At 29.3% G+C, this 20,131-nt stretch overlaps 3 protein-coding genes across 3 annotated transcripts; 1 reads left to right on the forward strand and 2 right to left on the reverse strand.

Annotated features, from left to right (window-relative positions):
* Nucleotides 1–2,653: 2,653 nt before the first annotated feature.
* On the reverse strand, nt 2,654–4,495 carry LOC123293517 (partner of Y14 and mago). Its single transcript, XM_044874368.1, has 3 exons — nt 4,296–4,495; nt 3,873–4,172; nt 2,654–2,949 (listed from the first exon to the last, which is right to left on the reverse strand). Exons 1-3 carry the CDS (start codon nt 4,330–4,332, stop codon nt 2,669–2,671), a joined length of 618 nt encoding a protein of 205 aa, XP_044730303.1. The 5' UTR covers nt 4,333–4,495; the 3' UTR covers nt 2,654–2,668.
* Nucleotides 4,496–5,957: 1,462 nt separating this feature from the next.
* On the forward strand, nt 5,958–8,762 carry LOC123292373 (E3 ubiquitin-protein ligase rnf8-like). The gene is made up of 5 exons (XM_044873004.1): nt 5,958–6,112; nt 6,165–6,278; nt 6,492–7,473; nt 8,119–8,164; nt 8,360–8,762. The coding sequence occupies exons 1-5, from the start codon at nt 6,032–6,034 to the stop codon at nt 8,670–8,672; spliced, it is 1,536 nt and encodes a 511-aa protein (XP_044728939.1). The 5' UTR covers nt 5,958–6,031; the 3' UTR covers nt 8,673–8,762.
* A 1,247-nt stretch (nt 8,763–10,009) lies between these two features.
* Nucleotides 10,010–19,919, reverse strand: LOC123291985 (ankyrin repeat and zinc finger domain-containing protein 1-like). Its single transcript, XM_044872479.1, has 8 exons — nt 19,803–19,919; nt 13,817–14,005; nt 13,052–13,240; nt 12,778–12,983; nt 10,786–11,972; nt 10,506–10,647; nt 10,269–10,442; nt 10,010–10,210 (listed from the first exon to the last, which is right to left on the reverse strand). The coding sequence occupies exons 2-8, from the start codon at nt 13,923–13,925 to the stop codon at nt 10,031–10,033; spliced, it is 2,187 nt and encodes a 728-aa protein (XP_044728414.1). The 5' UTR covers nt 13,926–14,005; nt 19,803–19,919; the 3' UTR covers nt 10,010–10,030.
* Between the last annotated feature and the right edge of the window lie 212 nt (nt 19,920–20,131).

Genomic DNA, 20,131 nt, shown 5'->3' on the forward strand with positions numbered 1-20,131 from the left:
ATTTTCAGTTTTAAAGATTCTCCTGATATTTTGCTTATTTAGAAATCATTTAATTTCTAATTTACCCATTTTTTGGCCAATCGTATTTTTTTACATATCGTACAAGCACGACATCTCTGGGTTTAGTTTTGTACAATGTGTTTTCCTTTTAAGATAAACAAGAATTAAATTATGTATTTAAAAAATTGGACTTGAATTGCCATTTAAAAGCACACTGTGTGTAAAAACTACAACTCATTATGGATTTAGCAATTGTCTATTTTAATCTCTTCACTTCTGATGTTTCCGGATCAAATTTTTTTACTCCGTTCATTCGTAGCTGTTAATCATGTTTTTCAAAGGCAAGTATTTTTTAAACTTTTATATAAATATTATAAAAATGCAATTGTTTATACCGGTTCAAATATGGAAAAAGTGGACTTCGAAAAATACTTGTGCTCAGTATACTGGATATTATTTATTATAAGTGGTAAAAATTTGCATCCAATCAGGAGAGGAGAAGTTAAATACTAGTTTATTATGAACTGTAGAAAAGTACAATAGAATTAGAAATTTTAGAACTAAATATGGCCAATGAATAATTACAAACACGACGGTTTGGGAATAAGCCCAATTAATAGTTAGAAATACTCTAGTAGACCATTGTATTAAAAAAGTTTAAAATTGCTGAGATATAAATACTTATCATCAATGTAAACGTTAGCCAAATCCATTAATAAAGGTTTAGCTTAGTAAGAACCATTTACTGACTAATAATGGGTGGAAAGACGTAAGTTTACAAAATAATTTAAAATGCAAAGCAGTTGTAAAAAATAAAAAAGTAAAAAATACAAGACATCAAGATCTGGATAAGTATCTAACTATCATTCCCTTGGTGGCTCAGTTTTTAAGAGCGTTGGCTCTTAAAGCCAGCTGGTGGCTCAATTTCCTCTATCCAATTATCTATCTAAGAATCTCATGAAATTAAATAGAAATGTGTATTGACTAATAATACGCTACAAACATTAATTTCAACAAAACTAAGATTTTTTTTGGGCTTATTTTCATAGTCCACGTTAGCTTAATTCAATATCGGAATATTTTGTAAAAAACTAAAATCGTTAAAAAAAACTTCATTTTAATTAAAAAAAAAAAAAAAGAAAAAGTAGAACCAAATTCAAACTTACTTTCTATGTTTTATTTTATTTACTATTATTTGTACTTCGATTTTTTATTTTAATAATTGTCTTTAAGTCTTTTTTTAAGTTATAGAAATAGAATGAAAATACCAAACAAGTAGGCGTCGCAAAAAATTTCCTTCATGTGATTTTTTTCGATTACTATTTTCTATAAATATGTGAAATTTTGGTCATTTTTGGAAACTTCATATTCTCATAATATAATCATAGTAATAATCATGAAGTTTAATTCATAGGATTTTTTCTTTTAATACAAATTATTTAACGTAGAATTATACTGTTCCAATTACTATAGCAAAATTCTATGAGAAAATTTGTTGCTAACGCCAACAAAGATAATTCCAAATTAAAATTGTTATTGCATTCTGTATGATCCATAGACATAGGAAATGAATAGATTTTAGCGCAAAACTTTGTCTACAGTAAGATTACGAGTTGAATTTAATAATGGAAATATCAGCAGGTTAATTTTTTGTCAATACGCGTATCTGCGCATTTTCTATGTCGGAATAAAGTAGCATGTTGAAGATTTGTTTGTTTTGCAAGGCAATTTTTTCAGCTTTTAAATTTCAAACAAAATCTAACATACGTATTTACGGAAAATACATGAACACAAATATAAACAAGTGAAAACAAACAATTGACTGAGTTGATTGTTGAAATACCATGTATAGACTGTGTTGAATACACTGTCACATTACACATACATAACTCATATTCCCATATAATACACACTATATAATTTGCGCTCTCACAGGTACTCAGTGATGTTTACGAAAAAATATTTCAAACGAAAGTTGTTTATTTTTTTATAAGGAACATTTTTTACAATTAAACTTTTGTTCTATCTCTAACGGTTTACAAGATGGGTCCTACGGACCTATGTTGCACGTTGTAAAAATTTCAGCTTGATATTATTTTTCGTTTTTGAGTTATCGTGTTGACAGGCAAACGGTCAGACAATCGGAAATGGACTAATTAGGTAATTTTATAAACACCTATACCGAAATTTCGTTCGTAGCATCAATATTTTTAAGCGTTACAAACTTGGGACTAAACTTAATATACTATGATATATTTGATATATACATGGTATAAAAAGTACACAAAGGAGAGAAAGTTAATTATGAAAACTCTTTTTGTGCCTAATGGCATTAAGAAAAAAATATGAAAATTTAAAAACCTACTATTTTCCGTAAAAATGCGCATGTCAGTCTTCAAAACATTGTTTGTATTATGATAGTTTTATAAATATTTTTGGATGCAAAACAAGCAAAACTACAGTCAATTCTTTTTAAAATAAGTTCCATACTTAAGAACAAATAAACGTGTTAAATTTTTCAACTACTCTCGAATGGCACTACATGTAATTCAATAATGAACATTATTTATCGTCGTTATATAATATATATATATAATATCTTTGTAAAAGAAAATTATTCTCAAAAAAGAAAAACCATAAAATTGGTTTTTCATAATTCATATATAATTTACTTAGTAACTAATTTTTCTAATTTTTGTATTTCAGCCATTACCTCTTTTCTTCGCGATACCTTTTCTAATTGTTCTTTGATTGGATTCTTTATTTCGCCACTCTTTATTTTTTGTTCAATTGTATCAATCTCACGTAATTTTTTCTTTAAATTTTTCAATCTTTTCGCTGGATCGGATGTTTGATTTGATGATTCTTTAATTGTTACTTGCGATAATTTATCAGCAAGTTTGTTAGCTTTTTCCTTTTCCTTTTCTTTTTCTGTTTTATTATTGGACGCTAAAATGAAATAGGAATATACATATAAAGAATAATTTGGTGTAAAAAAGAGATATTATTGGACACTAAAAAATAAATATAGAGAGAATAATTAGGTGTAAAAATTTCATCAGGATAACCAACCACGAATTTCCCGATAGCTTTTTATGAGTTCGAAAAATGAGAAAAAGATTGTTTTTAGGTGAGATAAATATTAATTAGTTATATATAATCCAAGCTATTATACAGGACAAATCCATGCCAGCTCAACCCTAGTTAACTCATTGTGCTTTTTTTACTCAGAATGTATTATCACATTTGGTAAAAAATCAATCGATTTCACAAAATAATTTTAGCGATGGGAGAATAAATTTGAAAAAGATCAACAAAATTTCTCGCTTAGAAAAGAGCGTTATCATGTTGTTATTCAAGAATACATTTTTTTAATTCAGAGTTATTTTTATTTACTATACTAGCTTTTCCCGCGTTTTCTGTCGAGCGGGGAATATATTTCTTGCAAAAAAAAATTTGCTTATATCTCCAAATGCTACCTGTTTTTAAGCAAATTCTGCCGAATTTTTCGATTTTAAAAAATCAACCTTTATGAAAACTGATAATTTCAAACATTAGTCATTATCATAAATGTTAGTAACTAATTTTACTATTTCTTAAAAACTTTTACGATCTTATGTTTTCTGAACCATTAACGATGAAAGCCCTCAAGTTACAGTTTCACAGATCACTGCTTAGATGCGGAATACGTAGATTTTTCGTTTCACAAATAGTATATTACGCTGCAGAGGCAACATGTATTGAAACACTATCAAACTAATTCCAGGTATTGGGGAAGCTTGTATTCTGGCAATGATTTAATCAGCTCTGTTCAAGACGAGCAAAACTTGTATATATATACTACTATAATAAATATTTAAAAAATCAAATACCATTATTATTTCCAACATTCGAAGAAGGTTTCTTTTTATTTTTTATTTTTTTCATATAATCTTCATCGACAACCAAACCAGGAATCGGACATCGTTTCGTAATCGGTAAGTTCAAATTTGGTGTGGTGTTTATAACAGGTGGAGGCAATCCGGGTATATGTTGCGGTTTACTTTTTGCAAATTGTTTGCCTTTACTTTCATACAACGGCACCTCTTCTTGTGGGACATATCCTTCCTTAACTCGTCTTTGCTTTCGCCATGTTCCATCTGGTCGTTGTGACGGGGGTATAACTGGACTACCTAAAAAATAATATTAGGATTAAATTATTTACATTTCTTATAAATATAAGTAAAAAAAATTAAAACTTTTAGTATAAACAATACGGTAACATAACCAACGAAGTAAAAATTTACCAATCTTACCGTCAACATCTTTTGCATAGATTGCATACGCTGACATGCTGCGACCACACTTATTACACAAAAATTACAACTTGCACAATTGAAGTAAGTATCAAAATTCGCCTCCTACAAACTTTTACTTTCCTTCACTTTCATTTAAAAACAATTTCTCCCTTCCACACTGAATTATTTAACTTTTTTCTACAACTAGCTAAGACAAATTCAATCATGAAATTAGCAACTAAAAATCAGGGTTATTGGACAAGTAATTCCCTAAAAAAATTATTTTAAGCGCGTTATTCAAAATGTAACTATGAATTATTGTAAATATTAATTATTTGTTTATTATTCACACATTTTTTCTTAAAAAACCTTTAAAGTGGATCTTTACTGATTTAAAGGTTTATTATTTATCATCCATAAAATGTTCGTAGAAAATCCATCGATCAGAAAAATATTTAAAAAAAAATTCAAATTAATAGTGATGTAACGAATCTATTTATCTATTTGGAAGGGCTCCACTCAATTGACGTATCAGATGACAGAAAGCCTTGTTACACGCATTCGGCACTAGCCAAACGAAGCCAAATTTACTTATTGTCGTGTCATAAACAGCAACTATCATGGCTTCTAAAAGTTCTAATTGATTACCACCATCGAACGCCTGTTGTGTTGACCGAGTCAATAAAATGCAAAATCTTAATTTAAAACAAGTGAAAACAAACAATTGACTGAGTTAATTGTTGAAATACCAGCATAAAGTGTTGATTACTCTCACATACACATACATACATGTCACACATACGTAACTGATATCCCCATTTAATAATACATACTATCCAATTTACGCCTAATTTGTGTCGTCACGGGTAAACAGTGATGTTTACGAAAAAATTGTTGTTTATTTTTTGATAAGGAAGATTTTTTACATTTAAACTTTTATTCTATCTCTAACGGTTTTAAAATTTTAGCTTGATATCTTTTTACGTTTTTGAGTTATCGTGTTGGCAGACAGACGGACAGACAAACAGACAACCGAAAATGGACTAATTAGGTGATTTTATAAACACTTATACTAAAATTTTATTCCTAGCATTAATATTTTTAAGCGTTACAAACTTGGGACTAAACTTAGTATACCTTGCATATTACATATATGCATGGTATAATAATTTAAGGCAAAGTTAAAATGTTTGGAACCAAAAGTTTTGTTGCGAAAAACACACTCACTAGTTCATTGAAATCAATTTGAAGTTATATTAGTTGCCATCTACGACATTGCGATAAACGAATGTGGCTTTTATAAAAATGTAGTAAATTAATAACGAAGAATGCACGTATCTTACGATTTATAGGGCATGTTAGGCATAAGTTTGTCGGTGTATAATATAAGAATCGCATCTTTATTATTAATCGATTGACTTTGAAATCTATAATGCTCTTGGTCTTAAATGCATACCAGGACCAGAATGCTACTCACTGTTTAAAAATGTAACATTATCAACGATGACGTCAACATATTGGTGACGCTAGACTTACTGTATGATTTTGAAAACGCAAGCTAAGTAGTCTCGTCCTATCACTATTATTATTTATTAATCAATTTACCAACAGTATTTTTCTTTGAAAGAATTTCAAAAGATTAACAAATTTATAACCTTTTAAAACTGTAAACAAAACGTAAAAATTTATTGTATCGTTTCAAAAGGAATTAACTTAATTAAGCGCAATAAAACATAAAAAATTTAATTTAAAAAATGGATGAAGACAATTTCCCAGTATTAAAAGCAATCCAAGGATGTGATATTTATTCCGAAATATTTATCAAATCCAAAAAGGTAATTGAAATTCGGAATTAAAAGTGCAATTTTTAATTAATATTGTTTTTAGTTTACAATTGGAAGGGCATTAGGTAATAATTTTGTTATACCTGTAATACAATTATCGAGAAATCATTGCGTAATTAATTGCGATGATGAAGGAAAATGGTCTATTACTGATACAGTAAGTATTTTTTGTAAACAAGTTCTCTTAGATTCATAGAACAAGGCCTATAAATATTCTTAGCTACGATAATTTACACACGTGCTGGGAAACATAAATTCTGGGATATTATAAGAACTCGACTCTAGTCGAATAAGATACTTTCATAGAAATTCTCTGAAATACACATGTAATTTTATGAGCGAAATTCTCAAAAACTAAACTATTTTTCAGAGCTCTTTTGGTACAATAATTAACGGCATTCGAATTGAAAAAAATGTGCCAAAACCGATTGAAGAAGGAGATAGTATACAATTTGGACCAGATAGCAATAGATATAAATATGCATTTGAATTCGTAAACACTTTAGAACCACCAGAGAAAAAAGCAAAATATTCAACTGGCAATTATGTTGATAAAATAGAATTAGAATCCGAAAAAAAAGAATCAGAAAGAAGATTAGAAATTGAAAAAAAGGAATCCGAGAGAAAGTTGCAATTGTTAGAAGAGAAATTAAAAGAAAAAGAACGAGAAAATGAAGCAATAATAAAAAAGTTACAAGAAACTGAGGAGAATCGTTTAAAAGAACTTGAAGAATTGAAGAAACAACAAGAAAATGAAAAAGCAGAAATATTAAATCGATTACAAGATGAACTTAAAGCTAAAGAAGATGCAATTCGTTTAACGTTACAACAAGAAAGTGAAAAACTTGAAAGAGAAAAAGCCATTATCAATGAAAATATCCAAAAAGAATTGGCAAAAAAAGAGGGTGAATCCGCAAAGTATTTAGAATCATTACAAGAGGAGTTAGATAAAGTAAAAAAAGATTTAGATACAGTAAACGGTAAAAAACAAATGCTAGAAACAGAATTAAATAGTTTAACAAATCAATGCCAAGAAAATCAAGAATTAATGTTGAAAACAAAAACTGAAGTGTTATCAGAATTGGGTGATGTAATGGAAACTGAATTACAATGTTCCATTTGTAATGAATTGTTTATTGAGACAACAACATTAAATTGTATGCATTCCTATTGCCAATTTTGTATATTACAATGGCAAAAGAAACAAAATAAATGCCCAATTTGTCGTAAACATATTAAATCCCTAAATCGAACCATTGTCGTTGATAGTTTTATTAATAAAATTGTTGAAAGTTTGCCGGAAGATATGCGTAAAAAACGTTTGGATTTAGTTAATGAACGAAAACAAGAAGGTAAAAAAACTAATATAAATTTTATTATTGTACAAGAAAAACTCGATTTTGATAAAACTTTATCATTTTAAAAACTACATCTAATTATTCACTATTTAGTGAATAGTCAATTTGAGTAACAGCTTAACACACTGTAAATAGTGATAGTTTGCTAATTATTTGCCAAATCGAGAATAATGAACAAACCCGATCTTATTAGATAACTTCAAAATAAACAAATATGCACCTTTAGTGATAAAACATAAAATTTCATCTATTCTTCATATGAAAAAAATTATTAAAGTATACACAACGTCACTAGGGCGGATTCTAAACGACTTTGAGCTCGTTGACTTCCCGATTTCTATCACCTTTGTTCTGTTTTCCTTCTATTTGTTTTGTAAGAAAATAAATAAATTACATTAAACTTTGAGGTGCAATATTCCTAAAACGGCTCAATTTATGGAAAAGGATACTTAAATATAATTATAAGAATTTTTAAGTCTATCAGACGAAATATGTTGGTGCACTCCCCTAGAAAGTCGCCTGGATGAAACAACTTGTTTTGCATTGAACAACAATTCGCTAAAACTCTAACACTATAATTTGAAAATATTTTCTTTTCTTATATCCTCCATTTTGTAAATTATAGTTTTTTATTTACAGATGCGAAAAGAAAATTTACCATGAAATTCAATAAAAAATCTAATAGGTAAGATTTTATTCTAGATAATTTGTAGCTAGAATTGAAGATATAGCATAAGTTGTATGGCCCAGTTGTCTTTCTATATTGATCAGTACAGTTTTGTGAATCGGTTTAACGAAGAGCGCATCTATAAGTGTGTTCCATGTCTGTGGAATCTGTGCTTGGTTGTCTAAAATATTCATCGTAAATTCATATTTTCAGCACAGTTCAGAGGCATAACACAGTGATTGTACCTGCTACAGTGAACGTATCAAATACTGTTGCTTCTACAAGTGTTTCAAATAATCGAAGAGTAGCTTCACGAAGAACATATGTTTTACGAAATGAAAATGCGACTAGTACGACTGTTCCAACAATTGATCTCACTAATGTGCAAGAAGCAGCCGTTGTACCTGACGTTCCAGATGCATCAAACGTAGTTGTGATCAGTTCAGATCCAAATACAAATTTAAATGCTACGGATATGGAAGTAATTCGACAGTTTATATCCTCCAATCATGGTTTATTTTTTTAAGTTTTATATGTAATTTTTTCAGAGTTTATGCTATTTATCAGATGTACTTTCTTTTGTATTAAAATAAAAAATATTTTGTTTTCTATAAAATTTGGATAATTATTCATAATTTTTACCCTGCGCTTTTCTTATAATAATCAAGCATGGATCCAACAGGGAGTAATCGGGCCTCTAAAAGGTAAGGATGCCAAATTTTTTAAGGCATTCGGATAACGACTGATGAATGATAGCGATTAATCAAGTTCAAAAAAGTTCAACCAACAGTAGGTAACGAAACAAAGATCAAAGTGCACAAAATGTATAGAATAATTAATTACACAAAAAAACCACTATTGAAAAAATTTATATTGCCTCCTCCGGAAATTCGGTTGAGTTTATATAGGGTAGGATATTTTATTTTAGGTAGGATATTTTATATAGGGTACATCGAAAAGATTAAAATTAATTTTTAAAAAACTTAAATTATGTACGATCATTTTAAAAAAGTGAAAATAAACTTTTAACTGAGTTAATTGTTGAAATACTCTATATAGACAATGTTGAATATCTGTGTTTGTATTATTTTTAATAAATTAGAAAAATTTAAAAAACCAACATATCTATGGCGGTCTTCATGCCTCCATTTGCTCTAGTTTTGAAAATTTTGTCATCTTTTATAGTTTTGGACGAAATGAACTTAAATATCAGAATATTCTGATATAGTCTCTGTTAATATTTTGCCCTAATTTGAAAACAATGACATTTACGAAAAAAAATTTCAAACAAAAGTTGTTTATATTTTCCTAACGAACATTTTTTACATTTAAACATTTATTCTACCTCTTACGGTTTACAAGGTGGGCCCTACGGATCCAAGACCTAATTGACTTGAGTTGCTCATTTACGAACTCACTTGTTTTTGTCTTGAACCCTCTATAAAAATTTCAACTCGATATAACTTTTCGTTTTTTAGTAATCGTGCTGACAAAAAGAAATTGGGTAGATTAATTAGGTGATGACCTATCCCAAAATTTTATTCGTGTCATCAATATTTCTAAGCGTTACAAATTTGGGACTAAAATTAACACACTTTTATATGTATTACATATATACAGGGTATATAAAAATCGTACAAGATTCTGTTAGCTTTTGCGGGACATTTTTTAATATTTTTAGGATACGCCTGATTTTATAGATAATTATATAGGATATTTACTTAAAGGATCATGATTGGTCAATGGGATTTGTTCCCGGTTGAAGAATCATTAACTGCGTCAATGAGCCTCCTCCTATCGTGTAGCTACCATCAATAATTAAAAAAAAAAGGCAATTATTTTTAAAAATTTTATTTTGTTAGGTAAAAATAATTATATGAAAAATTAGCTTAAATTGAGACCATGCTGTAATCGATGAGTTTTTAAACATGGCATAGAACAAAAACAATTATCATTGTATTCAAATGGTACTTTACCGGCAATATCAGCGCCACATAGAAAGCATCGACGAGTAACTGTACCTGACTTACTATTTAAAATTCGTCTTTCTGCAGCTAATGCACGCTGAAAAAAATATTCAAAATTATTAAAAATTGATTAAGAAATTTAAAAACAAATATACCTTTTCACGATCACTGAGAGCAGCAAATCGTTTCATTTCTTCTGTTTCAATCTTTTCCGCGATTTTTTCCTTTTTTTTCTCTTTTTCTTTTTCACGTTTCATTTTTTTAAGTTGCTTTCGTTTTTCAGCTTGTTTCTTTTCATGTTCTTCGTCTATTGGTCCAGGAATTTGAGACTATAATTCAAGAAAAGCTTGTAAGCAAAACCGCGTTGTTATAGGGAGAAAATTATCGGTTACCTTTGCATAATTGTATTTATCAGGAAAATCAGTTAAGAATTTACGAAATATACGACGTACTTCTTTATTTTCGGTGGCTGTATAAGGTGTTTGATTTTTTTTATTTTTATTACAAGGATCTGATCCATATTCCATTAATATGCTAAAAAATGAAGAAAAAAAATTGCTAGTTAAATTCACCTACTTTTTTAATAGTCTAGTATCTCAATATAAAGAAACTTTAGTGCATAGATGAAGATCTAGGAAACTGGATGAGTATAGTTGACTTTGATATCCTTACCTAATAATAGTATCTCGCCCTTCTACCGCAGCTCTGTGTAAAATGGTATTGCCCTTATCATCAATAACTTCATTGAGTACGTTTAAAAATTCATTTTCAGTTAACTGATCATTCTGATTATTTACATTTTCATCATTATTATTTTGTTTTGGGGTAGAATTATTAATTTTATCTAATTCACATTTTAATGTAGCCACAAGTAGATCTTTATCATTAATACTACAAGCAGTCCACACTTTCTTTTTAAATAAAACTAAACATTCATTAACTGGTTGTTGTTTTGGTTTCTTTTTCTTTTTTGGTTTTTTTCTGGAATTTTTCTTCAAGTATCCAGGTACATCATCATCAAATTCTTGTAAGGATTCCGTAAAAGAAATTGCCAACTCAAAACTTTGCAAACGATGACGCTTACACTCACGATGGCACGAATGATCTAACTCATGTGCTTCGAGTTCCGAATCACTACTCGAACTCAAATCTTGACATGGTAATGGGCGTTCAATTAATTCTCTAGATTTGGCACGATCAATAGCTCCACCTCGTGGAGTTATACGACCTTTTCTTGGAGTGTCTACTATTATTTTCTTTGGAGGAGTTTCTATTGACTGCTTAACAGAATCATCAGTTTCTAATTTTTCTTTTTTGTTTGGTGAAATTGGAAAAACACTTTGAAAAAGATCTGCCGAACCATACACTTCTATTGATGATAATATCGAGTGAACACGTTTTACTTCTTTATAAGTGGCACGTCGTGTCGCAAAAGGTATTGTACGCAATCTCGAATCATTTTTATCTAATGGAGGGCTTTTTCCTCCAAATAATACAAAACGATTATGCGGACCGACTGCTCTGTAAAATATTATACTTGAATTTTTTATATGACTTGTCCATGATTCTAAAATTTCTTGGACATGCTGTGTTAATGCTGCTTCATTATATCGTCGTAAACTGGCACCCGCACTTTTTGGATGACTACCACCTCCACTTTTTCCATCACGACTACTTTGTGAACCGCCTTGTTTTGCTCGTACGGTATAAGAATGAAATGTTTTATGGGCAATGGCTTCAGATCCTTTAAACACAGCAGCAGCAAAGTGTCCACCCCCTATCATTAGAACCGTCCATAGTTGATCAATTGGAAATTTTTTAAGTAAATCAACCAAAGTTTCATTATTTTCAGGAATATCCTAAAAAAATTTCAAATGTAAAAATTTTTGTAAGTATAAACTATCTATACATTGTATAAAAGAAAGCCGCTATTTGCGTTTGCCTGTTTATCCACTAACTCCTTTAAACCACACAACGGATTTTGTAATGGTTTTTACCATCGTGTAGATAATTTCCGGAAGATTTTATGTATAGTAAATGCTTATTAAAATTTCGTTAATTGTGTAAATAATTCTAATCATTCTAAAGTTTTATACCTACAAATACATAATTCTATAGACCTTCGCGAAGCGTTTGCTTACTTGAGGGTAAGCTCCGGTTGCTTACTTGGTGATGCCTAGTTAGGGTTGCGAAAGTTGTATAAAATAAAAAGAAATTCTAGTAACATTTGCATTTGGTAAATGCACTATATCAAGAAATGGTTATCAGCAAACATTTGTTGTATGTAGATTTGTTCGCTTGTCAGATATGTTAGAAGTAGAAATGGTTACAAGTCAACTTTCGGCATTGCCTACAATTTTAACTTCAGAAGACGAAGAGTAGAGTTCTCATAATAATTGTCATTCGATCAAATTTTTTGGCAAAAGCTGATACTATAGTAAGTTGTTGCTAAGGGAATTAGTAACAAACATTGGTTGAATTTAAAACGGCAAAATGGTGACTTCTCACTGTCTAATAGGACCACTCACTACATTGTTTGAGAGTCCTTTTCGATCCCAGGCAGCCATTATAGAGGTAAATTTTTGAAAAAACTACGCAAAGTAATATTTTTCAATTTCTGTTTACATCTTTAAGGGAAACTATAAGATTATAGTAAAAACAAACCTTTTTGGAGTGTAATAAACATTTATAAACAGAAAATATTTCACCAGCATTATTTTCAAAGAATACTTTAGCATGTCGACCAGGAGTTAGACTAGTATTTGAAGTTTTTTTACTTATTTCTGTATCAGTATCTAAATTTGATTTAGTATTTGACTCAGAATCTTCTTCAGATTCTGATTCTGAGCCTGATATACTTGAAACGTCATCTGTAAATTTAAGAACAATAAAAATTAACATCAACTTTCCTTCGGATTAAATTTTAAAAAATCTGTACCTGCTTGTTGAGTAAAACTATCCTCTGTGATTGGAGATAAACCAAATAACTTTTGTTTTAAATTATATCGATGCCAATCTAATTTATAATGTTGCCTTTGTTGAATTTGATCATCAAACTTGGCATTGCAAAAAGAACAAAATAGAGTGTCCGAAATAGTTAAGTCTTCTATGTTCAGAATCTCTGGTACTAAAAATACAATAATTTTTTGTTGAAATTAATAGTTTGGAGATTTGGGAGGTATGTACGTATGTGTTTTTTTGTTTTTTTTGCTTTTTAGGGGATAACATTGTTCCTCCGATTGCAATATTACTTTATAAAGCCATCGTTGACGAGAGGGTTCTATTAAAAACCAATAAATGAGGCATTGGTCATGCGATTACGTGAATATCAACCAATTAGAATATTAGAAATTTTTTAACATTTAAGATCCTATATGTCAAGATACGATCGCAGTAACGCATGTTCCCAACAAACCGTGCATTTAAAACATACGAACCTAGTGTGACTGCAATCTAAGATTAGTTAGCTTTCAATCCGTTAGTTGGCGTATTCAAGTGTAACGGAACGTTACATACTTTTAGCGTAGGCGAAATTAAAGCAATATTTACACTATTTTTCTTACTTTGATGTATAAATCGATTTCAGAGATAACGAATACAATTTTACAATATTCACTTGATAACTCAGATAATTATTACTGAAGAAAATATTTGACATGCGCCCGTTTTTTATCCAAATATTAAATGTAAAATTAAAACTCACTTAAAATAGATTTATTATCATCACCACGCATGCATTGCGCTAAACAGACACCATTTGTAATTCGATCGAATTCTTCACGATCATATATATGGTAAGTTTTATACGACATTGTTGAATTATTTATTGTAGGTAACCAAATTATATTTCAACACAACACCACTTGAAGTTTGTGTGAATAAAAAATTCAATCTGAAACAAAGTGATTTAAATTTAATAAATTTATACGTTAAAATTGCACAACAATATATTTTGTATTATTGCGCAATATTATTTAATATTACAAAAATAAAATTTGGGAATACATCGCGACAGTTACTGATTGCACAATAGAAAACACAATTTTTACAATGAATTCAAATATAAGTTTAGGTATTTTATTTTAGGGAAATTGGCCTACTAAAATCAACTTACCGAAACCTACCGAAATATCATTTTTAGCCTTTGCGAGTTCCACGTTTTTGATTTTTTATTTTTAATCCATATCCCAATATATTATAAATATGAAAGTAACGATATTTGTTTGTTTGTGTGTTTGTTACGCTTTTATGCAAAAACTAATGAATGGATTTGAATGAAACTTAACAATAATATAACTCATACATTAGAATTATACATGAGCTATAATTTATATTTATCTGTATAAAACAATCCCTACCCGTATTTCGAGTGTTATGGATGGGGGATAAATGAGAACAAGAGAGGGAGAAGTATAACTCGTTGGTTTTTACTTTTAAACACAGCGAAGCAGTCGGGTATCAAGCTAGTATAATATAGCTCTTAAAAAAGAATAACACGTAGGCTATAATTTATAAAGATAGCAGTTGCACGCCCGCTTTTCTGGACTATTATCGAAAACTACTAAATGGATTTTAATGAAACTTTACAAAAGAAAAACTTATACATCAGCATAAGTTACCCACTGGCTTCATGGGAAAAGTTCTATTTTAAGTAGACTATAACTCGGTGGTATTTATTTTTAAAGTCTAAATTGTCCAGCAAAGGAACGGGTATCATGCTAGTATTTTTATATTCTACATTTTGCAACTATCAATTTTACCTCCATACCATATAAACAAGCGTTTTTTAAGATATTTTATTTTTAATTTAAATTTATTTTTACGCAATGCATAATTTTAATAGCAAGCATTCATAAAAAAAATGTATTCTATTTAAGTTTTATTTAAAGCATTTTATTATAAAAAAATAAATACAAGTTCAAATTTACAACAAATGCTTATAAATAAAGGTTATTATTTTGGTAATCAAAATTTTAAGGATGTATTAAGCAACATACGACCACGGCATGTGAAAGAAAAATAAGTGAATAAATAAGAAGACTTGGTTTCTTCTGTTAGCTGGCCCACATGTTGCTAAATACTACCTTTAATTCTAAATGCATACAGAATTTATTAAGGCCAAATCTTACACTTGCTAAATATAAAAACATTTCCATTAAGGGCACTTCTAAGAATATAAATATTTCTATTATTTGAAAACAAAATTTTTTTTTTATTATTAAAGACATTTTTGTCGTAATATTACATATTTTTTGAAAATGAAATACAAAATAATTGAAAAATATTTTAATTCTTTCGGGGACACAACGTCAATAGTCGTTAATTTATAATGATTTGGCAGGACGCATTGTCTAAGGAAGTCGAACTTCTATGGAATAACGATAATAACAATGTGAGCAACGGTATTGGAGCATATCCTTCAAAGCGTTTTAAGTCAATAATTAAGGACAATGTTTATACATAATTCAAAAAGTACACGCATGCTCATAATTTGACTAATAGAATACGCGTGGATCTAAAGCATTAAAAAGAATTATGATTTAAGACTGTGAGGACGAGGAAAACATCCAAAACAGATTAGCAAAAAGATCTTACAAAATACCATCAATTCATGGTATTAATAACATTAGTTCTGACATTTATTCGTTACATTCTAGACAATTTTTATAAGATCTTTTGTGCGCAAGCACTATATAGTATATTTAGTATCCATATTTTGAGTGCGTGTACTTTATTGCTAATATCGATCAAGTGTCGCTAAAATATAGTTAAAAGTGTATTGGAATCACAGGTATCAATACCAAATCTAAATTCGTGAAAAATGTATAATTATTTATAAAAACATACAATTTCGATTTAGTATTAATTACCTTTTATGGTATTTAGAAAAATTTGTCATTCAATTAAAAAGAGAGCAAACTAATAGAAAGAGAGAAAGAATTATAAACTAAACAGTTATTTTCTATATTTAAAATAAATTCGTTATATTTAACGCTGTAAAATGAAAAATGCACATACACCATCTTGGTAAAAACTTAATATATAAAAATAATTAATACAAAAACTGAATTTAACCTTCAAGCAATTGCGTGATTTTCCTACATTTTTTCACATGTATTTCCCATTAATATCATCGCAAAGGGAGATTCTATGGTTGAAAAAGTACTTTAACTTCAACGTGGTATTTGTAACCGTTCTCAGATAGAGGTTAGCAATTTAAAAGAAAGACTCAAAACTTTCGAAAACATTTCTGAAGTACAGAGATATTTTATTTATTAGCCAGAAGCTTTTATTACTCGCCGGACTCGGAAAGGACTTCAACATGGGAAAATCCAACAATGAATGAATAAAGCTTCAAGCATATAATATTATAGGAAACATGATTATACAATTGTAACTACTGTGTTTCTTGTCATATAATCTAAACAAAATTTAAGAATAATTACAATTGTTTACGATGTCCAACAAATGGTATATCGTTTGCTTGAAGGTTAAGAAGTGGACATCTTACTTTTGAAGTATAAACAAAATAAATATAAAAATTCAGGAATTGTGAACATAAAGTAATCATTGATAAGCAGCCCTTTTAACAATACTATTCAGATCAAATCTGATGGATTAAATAATCAGTCAAAATAAAAATTTAAATACTACACAAAAATTAGTCTTATAGACTAGAATATAATTATTTAAAAACTTAATGCAAAAATGTCCGCAGGTGGAATTAATTTTAATAGCACGGAAAATTAAGAAAAGTTTAAAAAAAACTCTGGCTGCCACAAAAAAAAAAAAAATTATAAAAAATTTATCACGGATTCTACAATTCAGTCAACTAATTGTTAATTTTGAAACTTTATATTACAATGGTCAGTTAGCAGACAAAATGCGATGTCAATGCGCTTAACTCTTCTTTGATTTCATTTCTTAGATAACGATCGTCAGGCGTAAAGGCACGCTTTGTATCTGCTAAAAAAAAATTCATTTTTATGCTTTAAGAACGGCTATTTTGACATTTCTAAAAATTTTAAAATTATGTTAAGAAAATTTATAATTTAAAAAATTTTATAGAAGTACTGGCCAATTACATAATTTAAAAAGAAAGCTGTAGACCAATTAAGGCACATATAATTAATGAATTTTATTCAGAATTTAATAAATTACGAGCAAGCATAATTAGAAACACCATTACTCCATTTGCAATAGCCATTAAATATCCCAGATGGAATTCGGGTCTGGGTGACGATGATTTTCGCCTGTAACAACAACAATATTTTTTACCGAAATTAAATAAAAATTTTATAAGTAATTTTAAAATTTACCTATTTTTAGTAGGTGAAAAAGGTGATGGCGGCTGAATACCAGGTTGATAACTATCATAATAAATAATTAACCATGTAAACGCTGAAATTAAAAATCCACATAATATGGGTAACCAAATACCATTGCCATAGAATGTCAATTGATTAATATAATAGCCCATAACTTGTCCGTCAGGTAGCATTGTTGATTCCAAATAAATATATTTCCTGTCCCATAGTGCATTGCGTATCCGTTCTCCTAAAACAGACACATTATTTTAATGATAAATGAAATGACCTTTAATTTTAACAGTAAAAAATACACTTTACCTTTTTTTCCTAAAAATAAATTGTTGTTAATATTTCACTTCAACTTAAAAATTTAGATTAGATTAAATTTTTCTTCATTAATCAAAATTTTTCTTAAAGATAAACAATTTAAAAATTGTTTAGACTTGGAAAACGAACAAATTTATGGCTTTTATAGTGTATACTACTTTTTGGCATTGGCGTAATGAAGAGGGAGCGAGGGAGGGGGTCATTATACTCAACCTGGTCCTCGATTATTTATAAATTTAGATGGTTAAGTATGTGCTATGCCTAAATACTGTTGTATTTATGAAATTTGTATGCCTAATATTCCTGATTTGCTCCTCCTACGACCAAAAGCTGGGTACGCTCATGATTTTTGTTGTTTTCAAAACTAAATAATAATTATAAGTTGAACTAAGTTTTGATCTTAGCTGATTAGGGCTCATATCACACAAAAATGAAAAAAAGTTCCAGATCAGGGTATAATATAATAAGGTGACTTGGATAATAAAATAATGTGCCTGGCACCCGGGAGATACAAGGCAGTAAATAAAAGAAAGGTCCGGCAACCATTCACTAGTAGAACGTTCTAGCTAATTCAAACTTTGCGCATCTTGTATTCTGAAACGATATAACACATCTTTATATTTCGCTTGTTTGTACTTAACTGCTGAGATATCGGATATTCAACTCAATTAACTTAGCCCGACATAATTCGAACAAAATATTGCATATGGGCTTTAGTAATATCAAAAATTATACAAGGTATCCCACCCCTTCTTACACATTCACACAAGTATGCATACGCCCGCGTAACGTTGAAGCTCTCGCATCTCAATCTGGCAATTCTTAATATTTCCCCTACCCCCTGTCTTCACCGTTGTGGCGCTCTTCTGATTGGCTGTCTCTTTTAATTAATAGCTAATTATCCGTGCATCGGATCAAAAAATGGAAGGTGACTTTTTGTCTTATATTATACAAGAGCGTCCGTTCCTCTTGAAGCACCTTGTATATAGATACTTGACATGTTTCAAATAAAATCTCCCGTCGAAAGCATCTCAAGAACCTTTCGGCTTTTTTGAAGAATTTTGGGTAGCCTGCTTTAATGCAAAATAATCCCGGACTTCGATTTAACGAACACCTCGAAGTACACTATCACTGTTATAAAAAATACATCAGTTTTTTTTTTTAATATAAGGTAACCCAAATTGCTTTACAAAACCAGAGAAATGTAAATATTAAACTTGGAGAAACAAATGAGAGGGGAAAAAATTAAAGTCATTTTATTTTTGTCAACTTTTATTAATGGAAAAATTTTTAAAATTACGGACAATAATTAACGAAGCGCGGTGTTAGGCAGGTATATCGGATCCAAATCTGCAAAGGAAATTTCTTCACTACTCTGTTAATGCGCCAGTTTTGGAACATCCCATATAAATGCATTTTCAAATGCGGCAACATCTGGCAATATATCTCAACTGAGACACACTTTAACCCTTTTATTTTACGTCACCTTATCACCTGTTATTTACATTACACCCTTATATAGGTACCGTTTACCACTCTCAAATTTGCGCTTCCAACCACTTTTTGGCGCTTATTAATATAATATAAAATTCGACAAAATTCATATTTAACTCTCAAAACGACTGTTAAGGGTCAACATTTTATCCTAACATTCAACTGCGAAAGGAAGAAACAAAAAGGAAGAATTACAATACAAACTCGGGAAGAACAGGTTTTTTTTTTGTATATCAGATTTGAAGATGATATACATTATGTCTCATTTAAGGAATTATTTATAGAATATAATAATCAACAAATTAAATTCAGAGATGCATTCTTCAAACAGTTTAAAGTTTGTTCATTTATTGTACGCTTATTTTTACCCCCTAGACGCCATACGCTTCTGAAGGGCATGACGTAATTATGTAATATGTAATGATGTAACACATACGTTTTACAGTCCGAGAAACATATGTGGAAATTTAGACAAAAAACAATCTCACAGTCATAAAATCAAAAACATTTAAAGAATAAAAAAATATAATAAACGGATGTTAAAAATAAACTACTTACTATTTGTAACAAATGTTTTTATGGTTAAGACACACAACGATAAACTAAGTGCAATTGCAGCCGCTTTCCATTCATTAAGTTTATTTATTGGCTGTTCTTCATTAAATGTTTCTGTTTTTGATGTATTATTTATACCGTTGCCATTAATTAATCGTTGTTTTAACATTGCTTTTTTTATTAAAAAAATAATCACCACATATAGCACATAACTTTTTTTCTAAACGGATGTTGCACCAAAATATAGGTGAATTTTTTTCCCTAATTTCGTGTGTAAATTTGACACAATTAAATAATAATCGACATATGTAAAACGACTTCACATATCAATG

This window comes from Chrysoperla carnea, chromosome 2, assembly GCF_905475395.1.
Source record: "Chrysoperla carnea chromosome 2, inChrCarn1.1, whole genome shotgun sequence".
NCBI classification, from domain to species: domain Eukaryota; kingdom Metazoa; phylum Arthropoda; class Insecta; order Neuroptera; family Chrysopidae; genus Chrysoperla; species Chrysoperla carnea.

Excerpts from the sequence above, each read along its gene's own strand:
- LOC123293517 (XM_044874368.1), bottom strand. The coding sequence starts at position 4,332 with ATGTCAGCGTATGCAATCTATGCAAAAGATGTTGACG. Across the intron at positions 4,173-4,295 it reads CTATGCAAAAGATGTTGACG|GTAGTCCAGTTATACCCCCG; the intron begins GTAAGATTGGTA and ends ATTATTTTTTAG. Across the intron at positions 2,950-3,872 it reads GAATGTTGGAAATAATAATG|CGTCCAATAATAAAACAGAA; the intron begins GTATTTGATTTT and ends ATTTCATTTTAG.
- LOC123292373 (XM_044873004.1), top strand. The coding sequence starts at position 6,032 with ATGGATGAAGACAATTTCCCAGTATTAAAAGCAATCCAAGGATGTGAT. Across the intron at positions 6,279-6,491 it reads AATGGTCTATTACTGATACA|AGCTCTTTTGGTACAATAAT; the intron begins GTAAGTATTTTT and ends ACTATTTTTCAG. Across the intron at positions 8,165-8,359 it reads TTCAATAAAAAATCTAATAG|CACAGTTCAGAGGCATAACA; the intron begins GTAAGATTTTAT and ends TCATATTTTCAG.
- LOC123291985 (XM_044872479.1), bottom strand. The coding sequence starts at position 13,925 with ATGTCGTATAAAACTTACCATATATATGATCGTGAAGAATTCGATCGA. Across the intron at positions 12,984-13,051 it reads TAGTTTTACTCAACAAGCAG|ATGACGTTTCAAGTATATCA; the intron begins GTACAGATTTTT and ends TTAAATTTACAG. Across the intron at positions 10,443-10,505 it reads ATAAATACAATTATGCAAAG|TCTCAAATTCCTGGACCAAT; the intron begins GTAACCGATAAT and ends CTTGAATTATAG.